Consider the following 14,978-nt stretch of genomic DNA (forward strand, 5'->3'; position numbering starts at 1 on the left):
GAACGGTTATTGAAATTCAAGTTAAATAGCAAACCCTAAAAATTTTGGCAGCCATCTTGTTTTCGAGGTGTTTGACTGTGATTTCGACTTATCATTATCGCGTTTCTCATTATGCTAGACATAATGGAGAAATTGAGACATCTTCCACTGCTGTTACCCAAAAATTACCACAGAATGACATTTGCGCCTGGACTATACTGAGAGTCAGATTCAGATTCCTTTATTCATTTGTTTAACAAACCAAATTCAACTTACATTCTAGCGTTGAAAGTAAATTAATAATATCAATAGCAGTAAAATAACATGGTGACTCATATTAAACTAAAGAGCTCTACAATATTATTGAGCAAGAGAAATGATGAAATATGGGAAAGTTAGGCCTACCATACACGTTCCGATTGGCCCGAAAGCCTGGACTGAACAGTATCAAAACATGTATAGTGTCGCCTCAAGGCCAGCTTCTGGCCGGACTGGAATCCAGTGAGGCCCAGCCCGAAGGCAGATTAATTTTAATTGCTCTTGAGACAGAACTGAACGTGAGTGGGAAACCTGGTTTTGCCTGAAGGCCAAAACACCCGCTCTTCCCCCTCTGCCATATTATCTACCCTCGGTCAAAACGTTTTGCACGTTTTATGGATAGCAAAATTATTTGAAAAATCAATTATCGAACTCGTAAATTAATAGATTTCACAAAAATCAATTTTTGATTTGTATCGTACCATAAAAAATCGATTTTCTGAGAAGTCGATTTTCATTTTTCATTCCTAGCCTTCAAATATAACACTGGGGTCCAGTGTACCCCACTGATATTTCTTCTTGTGATATCTCAGTAACAAGTATAGAGAGGATATTTTTGCTTCATGTAAATTCAGCTGGCAGTCCTGTCAATACATTGCAACGTCAAAAATGACCAGTCGACTCCAGATAGTGAAGCAGTAAACAATTCAATTGTGTTTGGGGTTCATCAGACCCCAGTGTTATATCTACATTAGTATTTTTTCAGCATGCAAAGGACATAAAAACAAAAAAATAGGTGCTCAAACTGTGGAAAGCCATTGTGTGAAGAACATACAACAATGATTTGCAAGGAGTGTGTTGAAGATAATCCAGGACAAAATTGAATAGTATATATTTATGCAATCTTTGTTTGTTTTTTGCGTGTTTTCATATCATGAAATTGACAATAATCAAGAGGTAGTGTAAGGAAAACCAATAAAGTTATGTGACTTTTTTCCCTAGAATATTAAAGTATGACTATTCTCCTTCAAGAAAATGTATGGTTTGATTGATTATTCAGTATTGTATGTTGGAAATGTGGTAACTAGTAATTGAATACATTTTGAATTTTGAAAATGACAGAAGATTGAATAACAATTTTTCAAACTAATTGAAATAAAAGTTTTTGTGTTTAAACCTGGTAAAATAGCTCAAATAGAACATTTATATCGATCCTAATGAGTATAATTCTCAAAAAATCAGAAATAAGCGAAAAATAGTCAATTTGAAGAATGGGGTCCACTGGACCCCACTGTTATATCCATTTTACTTTTTTGAGGTGTTATACAAGAAGGCTAGTTGTGCTTCGGGGTGAGTAGGAGAAAGTAGAGCCACAATAAAAACCGGGTTTTTTCAGGTAACACATACTGTACTAATCATCCCCCAGTTTTGCTTCAGTGTGAGTCGAATAGTTAAAGAATCAACACATCCCCCAAGCAGTAGTGTCAGTGTGTGTGTGTCTTTTGGTAGAGTTTGGTGGTGTTTTGGGAGTGTGGCATCACATTCGTCTGAATACATTGTCTACTGAGGCTGGTATGATAATATAAATGATTATCATATTATAATATTCCTATTATCATAGTTGATCACATGGGATAAAAATTAGATTTCGTATTTTCATCTCTTTTCATATATGGTATTAATGATATGATCAACTATTATGAGTTTACGTGGGTGAACTTCCTCCTTTCAAGCCATGACTTCGCCCACATGCTCCTTTTGCTTTTGGACACTGCACACATTATCACCGCAATAGCTTGTAGGTTTTCAATAGATGACATGTCGTCTTGAACTGAATTTAGTAAAATGTATTGCACTAAGATTTACTAAAATCTTCACAAATCTGCACAAAACAACGCCCACCTTCCAATAGAGCTACCACGCGACTGGATACTTCAGTTGCCAGGAATGTGATCAGCATGGGAATGCTTTTGAGTTTTGCCGAAAGATTTAGCCACTGACATGCAATGGCCGGAAGGCCGACCAGTACATGAGTGGGAAGACCGGCATTCAGGCCCAGAATGAACAGTCCGGGCCATCGGGCCAATTGAAATGTGTATGGTAGGTCTAAAGGTACTACTGTAATGTTTTCACATGAAACGGTGAAGTTTGGGGCTTAAGAAGTCCATTCTCAGAGAGAGAGAGAGAGAGAGAGAGAGGAGAGAGAGAGAGAGAGAGAGAGAGAGAGAGAGAGAGAGAGAGAGAGAGAGAGGAGAGAGAGAGAGAGATTGATTGAATAGCTGCCTTTATTAAAAACCTAGGAGGGCGAAGTTAGGGCGCAGCCGGCCCTCTCTTACACTTAACCCTCCAATACAATTCTAAGTAAAACTAAAACACTGTACAACAAAGATTATAAGATAAAATAAAACAATTTACAAAATAATAAAATTTCCAAATAGAGAATGAAAGAAAGAAAAAAAAAACAAAATTTCTTTATAATTTGAATCAGTGAAAAGAATACAATAAGAAAAGAGAAAACTGAAAAGTGAAAACGGAAGAAACGTCAGTTCAAAATCCATAGATCATTTTGATAGAAGTAGAAAAGAAGAAAGAGAGGAATAAATTAAAGAAGGAAGAAAGGACACACACACACGCACACACACGTAAAGATTCAGTGAACATTCCAGCCGAGTCCACCACCTCTGATCCACCGCAAGACAGCTGCACCGAACCAACGATGTCCCTCAACAAGCCTTAGCTCAGCAGGCAGAGAATTCCACAAGCTACAGGCTGTCACAAGGAACGACTTGTTGTACATAACAGTCCTATGTGTTGGGACAGCCAGCAGATGGGATCCATGCCACGTTCCTCCACGACCAAAGTCACCCAAGTAACGGTACTCTACTGCCAGATACTTAGGGGTTTTAGTTTTCAATATCTTATAGAGGAAGCACAAAGCATGATGTGAGAGAATTTTATTAACTGCTAAATAATGAACAGTATAAATTTATTTCTACATAAATTCAGACAAAATGCGAAATTTCATAAACTCATAGTTCAATATATCAAATCCGTTCAGAAATATTTACTAAAAATACGTTGATGTCTCAAAAATGATCCACCTAAAAAAATTATTAAATTCAATTTTAAAGATAGTTGAACAGTGATTTCGGAAAATTATTCGGATGGAATATGAAACCGAGCACAATTGTTGAACTCTGGAAAGCGGAAGTGTCTTGAGTCAGCAGAACGCGGGCAGCAAACCAGTGAAACGTTGAGATGGGGATTGGCAGAGGTGTGTCGTGGGCTTCCTCCAACTTTTGGGTGTTGGCAAATACGTCACCAGGTTCATCACTCTTCAGGCTACACGACTCCATAGAGACTGTCGCTGTCATTCTACCAGCTGTTCAGCGGATGACAACTGTAATAACATGGATCTACTGGGGCAACGTTTGCGGCATTCTACGATGGAGATGAAGACATCAACAATTAAATTTGGTGAGCAATTTATACAGCTCTTTCTATATTGAAAATATTATTGTTATTATTTATATATTTATCAAATTAATTCGTTGGAGATAGAATTCCCAATGAATTAACTTTATGATAGGAAATTGTTAGGTCTACATTCAGTTAATTTAGAGCTCATTTCAAATGATTAATGTTTATTTTATGCTGAATCAATCAGATCAGACATCAATATTGTTTATTATGAAATAATTTAAGATGAAAAGATTTCAGGAAATTCATTCCTTCAACTTCTACACCCACAGCTCAACCTCTCAGCAAGTTCATTTCTCCAGCTTCTACACCCACAGCTCAACCTCCCACCAAGTTCATTCCTTCAGCTTCTACACCCACAGCTCAACCTCTCAGCAGGTTCATTCCTTCAGCTTCTACACCCACAGCTCAACCTCCCACCAAGTTCATTCCTTCAGCTTCTACACCCACAGCTCAACCTCTCAGCAGGTTCATTCCTTCAGCTTCTACACCCACAGCTCAACCTACCAGCAAGATCATTCCTTCAGCTTCTATACCCACAGCTCAACCTCCCAGCAAGTTCATTCCTTCAGCTTCTACACCCACAGCTCAACCTACCAGCAAGATCATTCCTTCAGCTTCTATACCCACAGCTCAACCTCCCAGCAAATCAACCTCTCAGCAAGTTCATTTCTTCAGATTCTACACCCACAGCTCAACCTCTCAGCAGGTTCATTCCTTCAGCTTCTATACCCACAGCTCAACCTCCCAGCAAGTTCATTCTTTCAGCTCCTACCTCAACCGCCGAAACTCATACCATCCTTGTCTCCCTTGTTATTCTTCTTCTTCCCGCTCTATTGAACATAAAAATCACGCTTCTAGGTAGATGAAAAGAAACGATGAAGATGACTGGTTTGATGAAGCTATGGAATGGAATGCTCCAGCAAGGCTGACCCTTGAAGAAAATGCTCATTCTTCAAATAATGGAGGAAATCCATAGCAGGCCTAAATCCTCATTTATGTCATGTTTGTTGTAAGACATTCAAATGTAAGCAGAGCTTCTGTAGGCACAAGAAGACTTGCATTCCCTTCATTTGTGACAATCTTTTGTCTTGCAAAACATGCAAAAAATCTTTCAAAACCGAAAATGATTTCGATAGTCATAAGTTTTTTGAATGTAAATTCTGTTGCAAAAATGCTTTCTTTATTAATTGTTTAATAGGCAAAAATTTTCATGTGATGATTGTAATAATGCTTTGGAAACACTGTATTTTGATACCATGTTAGAATGACATACATAGATGAAAAATGTAAGTGAAAAAAATTACTTGTCTTTTATAAAAATTACTGGCACTCAGACTAGAAGCAGGCAACTCCACTAAACAGCATTTCTTCAGATGTATTTCTCATAACCGTACAATGAGTAGAAATGTGCAAAAACTGTACATAGACATAGATATGGCCAAATTCTCAATACTCGATGTCCTGCTAGGATTTTTGTGCATGAATATCAAGATAGGAAAGTAAAGGTCAATTTCTTTTCCAAACACTCACATCCATGTAAAGAGAGCAATGTGATTTTCAATCAATGGATGCCTGAGACAAGAGCTGCAGTTAAAAAACTATTGAAGGATGGTGTTAATCCAAACTTCATTAGAAGAAAATTCACAATCGAAGCCATTAAAGATACAGATATTATCAAAAAAGAAAACTTGATGACAAGTAAACAAATTTTACAGTATAAATATCATTTATTACGGAAAGAAAGAGGCTTTTGTGGTGATGCTGAGTCCCTCCAAAATTATATCAATAGTCTGAGTGCTAAGGAAAAACGTTTTATATTAGCTTATAAGCCCCAAAAATGCAACACCAAAATCGGAGACAGAGGGTTCGATGTGTTGCCCGACAGTGATGATTTGTTTGTGTACGGGTTCCAAACAGATCGTCAATTGAAACTGTTGGAAGAGGGAGCGTCTCGTATATTGTGTATTGATTCAACACACAACACTAACCGATATGGATTTTATCTTTTTAATTTATTAGTACCAGACGAATTTGGTAAAGGGTTCATCGTTGGTCAGTTTTTAACTAATAAATTGACCAAAGATGTGATGATTTTGTTTTTTAAAATTATTAAAGATAGGTGCCCAAATTTGAGGGTCAACGCTGTCATGACCGACGATGACAAAACAACGTGGCCCGCCTTCGAGTATGTGTTCCATTGTAGTGACCCCAACCTCAGACCACGACATCTACTGTGCAAGTGGCATGTGGTCAGGGCAATTAAAAAAAATTGCATAAACAGAATTAAAGATAACAAACTCCGAAAGGAAGTTTTTGGTAAATTTATTGTTCTATTGGGATTGAAGAGCTCTACAGAGTTCGGAATAGGACTTTCCAATTTTTTGAAAGATTTGAGACACATGAAAGGACTTACATCCTTCATGAAGTATTTTGAAATATTCTATGCCAACAGATGTAGCAAGTGGGCCATGTGCTTCAGAAATTTTTATCACGCCAACACTGATACTAATATGTTTGTTGAATCATACCACAATAAATTGAAGCGCAACCTCAATCGTAGAAGTAATGCAAGGGTACATGATTTAATCAAACTCTTGCATGAAATGGAAGCTGAGAGGTGGCTAGAGCTAAGTAGACGGCGCCTGGTCGGAGAACCTCATGTTGATTTCCAAACTAATTCAGATAATCGTCACCAAAAAGGTGTATTAATATCTGTTAATTTAGTGAATAAAGTATCAGATACCATGTTCGAGGTTGAGTGCGATAAATTAGAGGGAAAGTATTTTGTCACTAGGGTTTCCCCGAAATGCATGCTACCCGACCACTGTTACTACAGGTGTAGCAATTTGTCTTGCTCAGGCCTATGCTCACATCTTTTCAAATGTACTTGTGAAGATTCGAGTACTTTGTGTAAGCATATACACAGAGTTTACTCACTAAGCATGTGTGAGCATGATGTTCATTGTGAATTGGGTATTAATTATAGTACCAATTCCAGTCAAACAACATCAAATGAATGTAATGATTATCTTGATAGTAATAATAATGTAATATTAGATAACAGTAGGCCCAACAATTTCCAAACTCCTCCATCCATGCCAGTCAAATTTTCACCCAATCAGAAGATGGCTTTACAACCGAGACTATTCAAAACAACTCAAAATAAAAATAGAAAAAGAAGCCTCGTATTAAATAAACCGGACATAATAGAGCATTCCTTTTTGAAGAAAAAAATGTTGGAATCCACTTCTCATAATATTACAATATTGGAAGAAGATGGAAATAGTATTGATGGAGCTCAGTTATTGACTTCGACTCAATCTAATGCTCATTCTGCTAGTTTTACTGAGCCAATAACTAATATTGAATCAGCCCGAAAGCCACTCAATATTGATGATTTTTATATCACTTTGCTGGAACTGAAATCTCTTGATCTACATATTTCAGAAGATGAAGAGGAAAAATTAAAACAATTTGATAGATTTTTCACAAAAGGATGGCTGTTTGATTCAGTTATCGATTTGTTCATTCACATAAACGTAAAAAATAATAATGATGATAGTTTATTAATCAGTAGCCTATATTCCCAGATAATAATAGAACAATTGAAAATCTCAAACAATTCACAATTTGAACTTTCCAAGTGTGTTGAAAGATTTCCAATAGAAGATTATAAGAGTTACAGTAATATCTTTATTCCTTGCTGCATCAATTCACATTGGCTTCTCATCGTAGTTAAAGTAAGGGAGAAGAAAATTATTTTCTTTGATCTGTATAATTAAGGTATAAATAGTTAACAAAGGCATCTTTTGGAAATTTGGATTCAAGTTCTCAATAGTGAGCACATTTTGAATGAAAACGTTCATCTCTGGACTCCCCTATACTCCCCACCTCATACTCACCAACCTACAGATGATTCCGTAAATGTATTGTGGTCCTTTGATTTGTTTTCATGCGTTCAAAGTTTTATTTGGGGAAAGTCTTGAAAGTCTTTTTGATCCTAATGCATTCAGAAAATTTTTTTTTGATACCATCTCCTACTGTCTTCAAATTGCTTGAAAATCACAATACAATTCAAGAGAAAACTATAAGCAATTATGATAAAAATAATTTTGAAAAATACTGTGAAATTATTATACAGGCTATTCGTGAGGAAATACAAACTGTGTCAAATTTCCCAGACTTCAAATGATTAATAATATTACTTTTCATTGATTACTTCTGATCCATTTTTTATTAATTTGCTTAGTTGTCTTATATATTACAATGAACTTATGAATTTTGACCAAATTAATAATTAACTAACATTAACTCATGAGTAGTATAAAAAGGGCGACTCTGGGACACAAGTGTCCCAGAATCGCCCTTCACCTCAAGGTCACCCAAGTTGACCAAACCTAACCTCAAGGTCATCTAGGTCAACCAAACCTAACCTCAAGGTCATCTAGGTCAACCAAACCTAACCTCAAGGCCATCCTCATCATCCAAACCTAACCTCAAGGTCATCTAGGTCAACCAAACCTAACCTCAAGGTCATCTAAGTCAACCATACCTAAAAAAAAAAAAAAAATTAAAAGAAAGAAAAAAAAGAAATTAAAAAAAAAAAAAAAATAAAAAAAAAAAAAAAAAAAAATTAAAAACACATAAAATCGAGAATAAATCATTGGGGATCTTGAACTGTGGGCTATAAAAGGAGTTGTTCTGCAAGGAGTGAGACATTGTGTCTTGTGCAGTCGTGCCGCCAGTACGTGTGTGTGTGATTTTCGTGTATTGGTTTTGGATTACTTTCATCTTTATCAACATCAAGAGTAAGTACCAGTGCATTTTATAGTTATATATATATTTATATTATATTCCTGATTTGACAATTAAGTTCAAAAGAGTAGAATTTTGAAGTAGATGGTTTGAGACTGACAATTAAATTCTAAAATGACTTAAATTCGAAAATGACAAGTTTAATTGTGAATTAGGTTCCAATACATAGAGTAAATGACATAGTCAAAAATGACTAGTGTAATTATGAATTAGGTTCCAATACATACAAGTTGAGAGTTTAATTGTGAATTATGTTCTTTGAGTTGGTGGTTGTAATTCATCCTAACCTAAAAACCATATAACAAGTCTTTACCATAGAATTAGGCTGTACCCACAATATGTTTGACATTGATAGTGTGGTATGTCATCGTTTCAGACATAGAAGTAGATCCCCTATCACAAAGTAGATCCTAGACAAATTCATATTCCCCTGTGTGGATCATCCTACATCAGTCTTCCACCTCTTCTATCAGCATGAAAGGCAATCGTCAATCCTATAAACATGGACCAGCAATGTTTCAAATGGGCCATCCTCGCCAAACATGTACAAGGCAGTCATCCTGAACGAGTCAACGACCGATATTATCAATTGGAGGAGAGATACAACTTTTCAGGCATTGGATTTCCCACTACCATCAGTTAAATCGATATATTTGAGAAAGATAATCCTGGGGTATCAGTTAATATTTATGGCGTGGATGAGAAGAACGTTATATTTCCAAGAAGAGTTGGAAATGCAATGAAGGCAGATCACTTTGATCTTCTCCTCCTCTGTGAGAGTAATGATAATGATGAAAACAGCACCCTTGAGGATGACAATGAACATAAATTAAATAGCCACTACTGCTACATTAAAAATTTTGAAAGACTTGTGAGATCCCAACTCACAAAACATCAGCATAAAATTATCATCTGCAGACGATGTTTCACCCATTACACCCTTGACAGAGATGGAGAACGCAGGATGGCTGAGCATGAGGAGTATTGTGCTAGCAATAATACAGCAAGAATCATCATGCCACAGGTTGGAAAAGATGGTAAACCTCCAACCTTAAAGTTTGAGAAACATGTGCAAAAGTATAGAGTACCTGTTGTAGCATACGCCGATTTTGAGTGCATCCTGGAGAAACCTGATGGAGACAATGAACAATGGATTGGTAAAGCTACCAAAGTTATCCAGTATCATCGGGCAATGAGTTACTGCTTTTACTTTGTGTGGGACCCAGATTTGGAAGATTCCTGGCTGACAATCACTAACCTAATTCCTCATGAGCCGATTGTCTACAGGGGTCCTTCCATGCCGGAAATTCCAGTGGATGAAGAAAGATGAGTTGGAGGGGGTGAGCAGAGGTATTGAGGGTGTTGGAGATGTTCAAAAGATTAAGCTACATCTTGGAGGTGGACATTGAGTACCCTTCTGAATTGCATGATGAGCACAATGACTTCCCATTCCTGGCAGAGAACAAAAAAACTCTTAAATCTAATCATGTACGACTCATGACAGCTCTAAGCAACTGTGAACGATATGTATGTCATTACCGCACCCTCAAGCAAGCAGTACAACATGGATTGAAAATCACTAAAGTTCATCGAGGTGTAAGGTTTGAGCAGGAGGACTTCCTAGCACCCTACATCATGCTAAACACCAGACTTCAACAACAGTCAAAGAACAAGTTTGAAAAGAACTTTTTCAAACTCATGAACAATGCAGTTTTTGGCAAGACAATGGAGAATGTGCGAAAAAGAATGAGCATGGAGCTAGTGAATGATGAGAAGCGTTTGAAGAAACTGATTGCTCGACCAGTGTACAAGGACCGCATCATATTTGGTGAGAATATTTGCGCTGTTACGATGCATAAGGAAAAAGTAAAGCTGAACAAACCTATCTACATTGGTTTGACAGTGTTGGACATAAGCAAGACCCTTATGTACCAGTTCCACTACGATGTGACAAAACTGTGCCGGGCACTGTTTTTAATTCAGGCCTTTTCCCGAGTTATAATAGTAAATTTAATACGAGTTGTGTGCCTAAGAAGATAATTTTGAATAAAATTTAGAATTTAGAAATAGGCCGGCACATCTAGAAAATAGCTGAGTCTATACCTAATTCATGCGGGTGAACGGGCTAGTCAAGAAAACTTCAATTAATCTTGCCATGCCTGATTTAATAGGTTTATACTATAGAAAATCACTACAATTTGAAATAATAGAAAAATACAAACAGCTTCAATAAACATTGGCAGCTAAAATCGAACAACAGAAACAACAATATCATGTTACTTTGTTGACATTCTTCATCTGATTCGGGGGCGCATTACTATCCCCGTTTAGATAGCAATACGTCACAAACCAAACAAGATCAGTCATAAAATAACCAATCAATTTCAACATGAAATTACTCAAGAAGAAAAAAACCCGTTGAACCCAAATTTCGTCGATAGTAACCCATATAACCCATTTCATAATAATTTTGAATCCCCACTTTTTATTGACATTCTCGAATGAACCTTTGTTTCACTACACTGCACTTTCGTTGGTTTGTACGTTGCTTTATCATCGGGGTTACAGTACCTTGTTTTTGGCGGTGAGCTTTTACCGGTTGAATTTGGCTTGACGGCGACGTCCTCTTACGTCCCTAGACCTGTCGTCTGAATGGGTGTCTTGAAGCGGTTTTACATAAAGTTGCGGAACCAAGGGGTGGTAGTACAAGAAGTTGGTTTGGGGACACACATGAACCGCTGTAAATAAATGTATTACAGCATTAATTTCTAACTCTTCCTACAATTCATCAAAAGCTAAAACAGGAGTTATCTATTGATTACATTAATTAATTCTTTCATACTTTGAATCCTCATTTTATATAGATTTTTATCTTTAAACTACTGATTCTTTTTATCAGAATTAATGGATCTTTCTTCACAAATAATTCAAATTGAAATGATGCTAACTTATATGATATTTTTTCGTTTGGTTTGCGAAATCAAATATAATTTTTCATATAGTAGCTCGGCTAGTATTGTTGGAAACTTGTGCGCTAGCCAACATTTATTTTATTTATTATTTATGAACTTTAGGACGCAATCCAAGTGTAAATAACGGGCATTCGCCCAAAACTGCTCAGAACCTTAATTAAAAATGAACATTCCAGAGTTTATGATTTGATTTACCTACAAATACAAGTCCAAAAACTAGTATCAACTGAAATTATGAATTTATCACCTAATAAAACAAGACACTTTATAACACAATAAAAGAAAAAATATTGAAAATTTCACTTTAAGGAAAGATAATGTTTGCCTTATAAGATTCATCTTGTGGAATTTTTACCTTTAATTAAATAAATTAGTAAACACATAGAAAGTAATTTAAATTGTATTAAAATTTGAACATTCATTAATATTAATTTCCTGGAAAAGAAAAACTTTCTTCTTCATCTATTAAGATTTCTATCATAAAAATTTACTAAATCATTCGAAAGCCTTAATGACATAAGAAACAGAGTCTGAAAAATATAAATTAAAAATGTCATAAACTCAATATGAACATAATCTTAAAAATTTCATTCCAATTTAAAGGCTATCTTCCTGACTTTCAGCAATACTCTACGATATATATCTCCAGAAACAATAACTCAAATGTAACGTAACTGAAAACTTTCTATACTTCTGTAGAAAAAAATTATAAGTATCTTCCATCACTAATAAATCAAAAGGATTATTCTCAATCAATATTATTAACTTGAAAATAACAGGCTTTGTTGATAAATCTTTTGATTGAAGTTTCACTTAATTAATTTCCCTAAATTATATTTTAACCTTAGTTTACGTACCTTAGCGGTTATTTGAAGAAACAATTATTCGTACATGATGAAGAAACACAATTAAACTTTTCAGGACATGGCACTACTAGAAAATTTAAACTTTAATAAAAATAAAACTAGCTCTCACATTAACTAATAAAATAAACTTGTAAACTTGCCCAAAAAGGGCGAAACATAGTGACTACATCTTTACTCTCGTAGTGCTCCTAGCAAAGTGTCCTCCGAAACGTAATCTGGTCTGTCGGCTGGGGAATCGCCCCACTACTGTATTTAGAAACAGGTCTCCTATTGGGCGAAGAGAATCAATTTGACCAATCGTCGAGTGCCTTCTAGAGCCTTTGGACCAAATAGTAACTGCAAAATCGGTAGTTTGTTATAATTTCAATGCTTGCTGTTTTCCAACTTATCGCACTTTATGTCGCGACAAGAAGGCTAAGTTTTAGAGATAATTCCATAATCTACATTCCTCGATGACTCGGAGCCACAATTTTTAAATATCTATCATGGGAAACTCTAAGTCATGGCCGTTCATAATAGAGAGAGAAAATAATTTATTTCGCTAACTCACTTACAATAATGGCTCTAGTCTATTGCGTATTAAATTTACTATTATAACTCGGGAAAAGGCCTGAATTAAAAACAGTGCCCGGCACAAAACCTACGTACAAAGAGAACCTGCAACTGCTTTATCAGGATACTGACAGCTTATTCTACATTGTGAAAACTGAGAACCTATACAACAACATCATCAACAACCAGCAACTGAAAGATACCTTTGACACTTCAGAGTACCCTGCAGACCACCCATGCTACTCGGATGCACACAAAATGGTGCTTGGAAAGTTCAAAGACGAATATGCTGGCCGAGCGCCACTTGAGTATGTAGGCCAACGATCAAAGCTATATGCCTGTAGGTGTTACAATAGTGATCCAAATCAGCTGACAAGTGGATTGATAAAGAAAGCTAAAGGAGTACGGAGACCAATACTTGGGCGAGAACTCTCAAAAATGCATCCAGATGCTGAACGTTACATAGGCTTCCAAGACTATCTAGATTGTCTATATGGTGATGAGGATATCTATAGAGAACAAGTGATGTTTGGCACTAGGAAACATCAGATCATGACTTAAGTCATGAGAAAGAAGGCACTGAGCAAAGCTGATGAGAAGAGGTATATTCTAGATGATGGAATTACAACTCTTGCACATGGACATTACAAGATCCCCACTCTAGCACACATTGATGAGGAGAAGGATGAGGAGGCAGAGGAGGAGGATGAGGAGGCAGAGGAGGATAAGTCACACAGCAGCAGTGTTACACTATGGCCAGATGAAGAAATGAATATATCTGACAATGATGATGATGATGATGATAACTCATACCCTTCTGCTGCTAAACGCCCGCACACCCCATCATCGCAAGATCAGCTCATTGATGAAATCAACAAAGATGGCTCAGCATCTCAGTATAGCATACTGAGAAAATTGCTTGAAAAGTGACATCATACCTCATGCCAGGAAGTGTCAACAAATCCACTGTGCACATGTCTTCACCCTACATTCACATCGCAAGACTTTTTGGAAGCAAGCGGTCATCATCAGTTGAGGTCTGTGCACCATGCTGTAAAGAATTAGCATCAGCGGCAACTAGAACTCCAGCTACTACTCCAGCTAGTACTCCTGCTGTTACCACTACCACTGCTCCAGACCCAGTGCCAACATCAGCCTGCAGTGGAGCAAGCAGATATGTGTGAGTGCAGAGACTGTCTACTAGTAACCAGCAACCAATGGATTGTACAACCATTTCTGAAGTTTGGAGATAAGGACCTACCAGAACCGTTTGGAACAGCTCAAAACTTTCTAGAGACACTAACATCCATCTTTCATGATGCCAAAGTGTCAAGCTATACCGATCTATGCGAGGGAGCAGCCATCTTGAAATTCTCATTCAGCAGAGGATTCTGCGAAATAAGTGATAGATTGGGTGAATTATATCACTGGATAGTTCTCGATATATTGGACTGAATCTATTGAATTGTAATGTAAATAATCTTATTATTCATATGAATGCTCAGTTTATATATTATGCTATGTATCAATAAAAGAGAGAGTGTGTTATTTCAAGAGAAAGATGTTGTACATCTTATTCCATACACCCTTCAACTTCTAGAGTAAGCACTGTTAGACATTTAAGGTATAGTAAATACAATAGGAAGCATCCTACTATGATGAACTTGTCTTTATCATACCATGCAGGAAGTTCATGATGGTTGAGCTCAACAGCCTGATGCCTATATAAATGCTAATTAGCAAGTTCATATATCCAGTATGGATAAGACAGTATTAGCACAAGAGCTGCACAAGCAAGCTTGTTGGAATTTCCCAACAAGAAAGGTTACAGTCTAAGGTCTTTATGACCTCTATCAAGCTGACCTTGTTGAGATGATACCATATGCTCCACAGAACAAAGGTTATAGATACATAATTACTATTATCAATTGTCTTAGTAAGTTTGCCTTTGCTATACCAATTAAAAGCAAGTCAGCTGATGATGTGGTCAAGGCAATCAGATACAGAAAATAACTCTTTCCTTATTCCTACTGGGGTTATGCTCTAGAACATC

The 14,978-nt window shown here is 36.5% G+C and overlaps 4 protein-coding genes across 5 annotated transcripts in view; 3 read left to right on the plus strand and 1 right to left on the minus strand.

Moving 5' to 3' along the window:
• LOC111051549 (formin-like protein 7) overlaps positions 1–14,978 on the minus strand; it is a 132,785-nt gene that overhangs the window by 17,163 nt on the left and 100,644 nt on the right. The gene's annotated exons all lie outside the window — the stretch shown is intronic.
• Positions 2,267–4,582, plus strand: LOC120351033 (lysine-rich arabinogalactan protein 19-like). Its single transcript, XM_039426968.1, has 2 exons — positions 2,267–2,337; positions 3,958–4,582. Exons 1-2 carry the CDS (start codon positions 2,267–2,269, stop codon positions 4,580–4,582), a joined length of 696 nt encoding a protein of 231 aa, XP_039282902.1.
• LOC120351034 lies at positions 5,159–7,502 on the plus strand. The gene has a single exon (XM_039426969.1). It carries the CDS (start codon positions 5,289–5,291, stop codon positions 7,500–7,502), a length of 2,214 nt encoding a protein of 737 aa, XP_039282903.1. The 5' UTR covers positions 5,159–5,288.
• Positions 10,033–13,486, plus strand: LOC120351035. Its single transcript, XM_039426970.1, has 2 exons — positions 10,033–10,493; positions 12,982–13,486. The coding sequence occupies exons 1-2, from the start codon at positions 10,033–10,035 to the stop codon at positions 13,484–13,486; spliced, it is 966 nt and encodes a 321-aa protein (XP_039282904.1).

The sequence above is a fragment of the Nilaparvata lugens genome, chromosome 4 (assembly GCF_014356525.2).
Source record: "Nilaparvata lugens isolate BPH chromosome 4, ASM1435652v1, whole genome shotgun sequence".
In the NCBI taxonomy this organism is placed as follows: domain Eukaryota; kingdom Metazoa; phylum Arthropoda; class Insecta; order Hemiptera; family Delphacidae; genus Nilaparvata; species Nilaparvata lugens.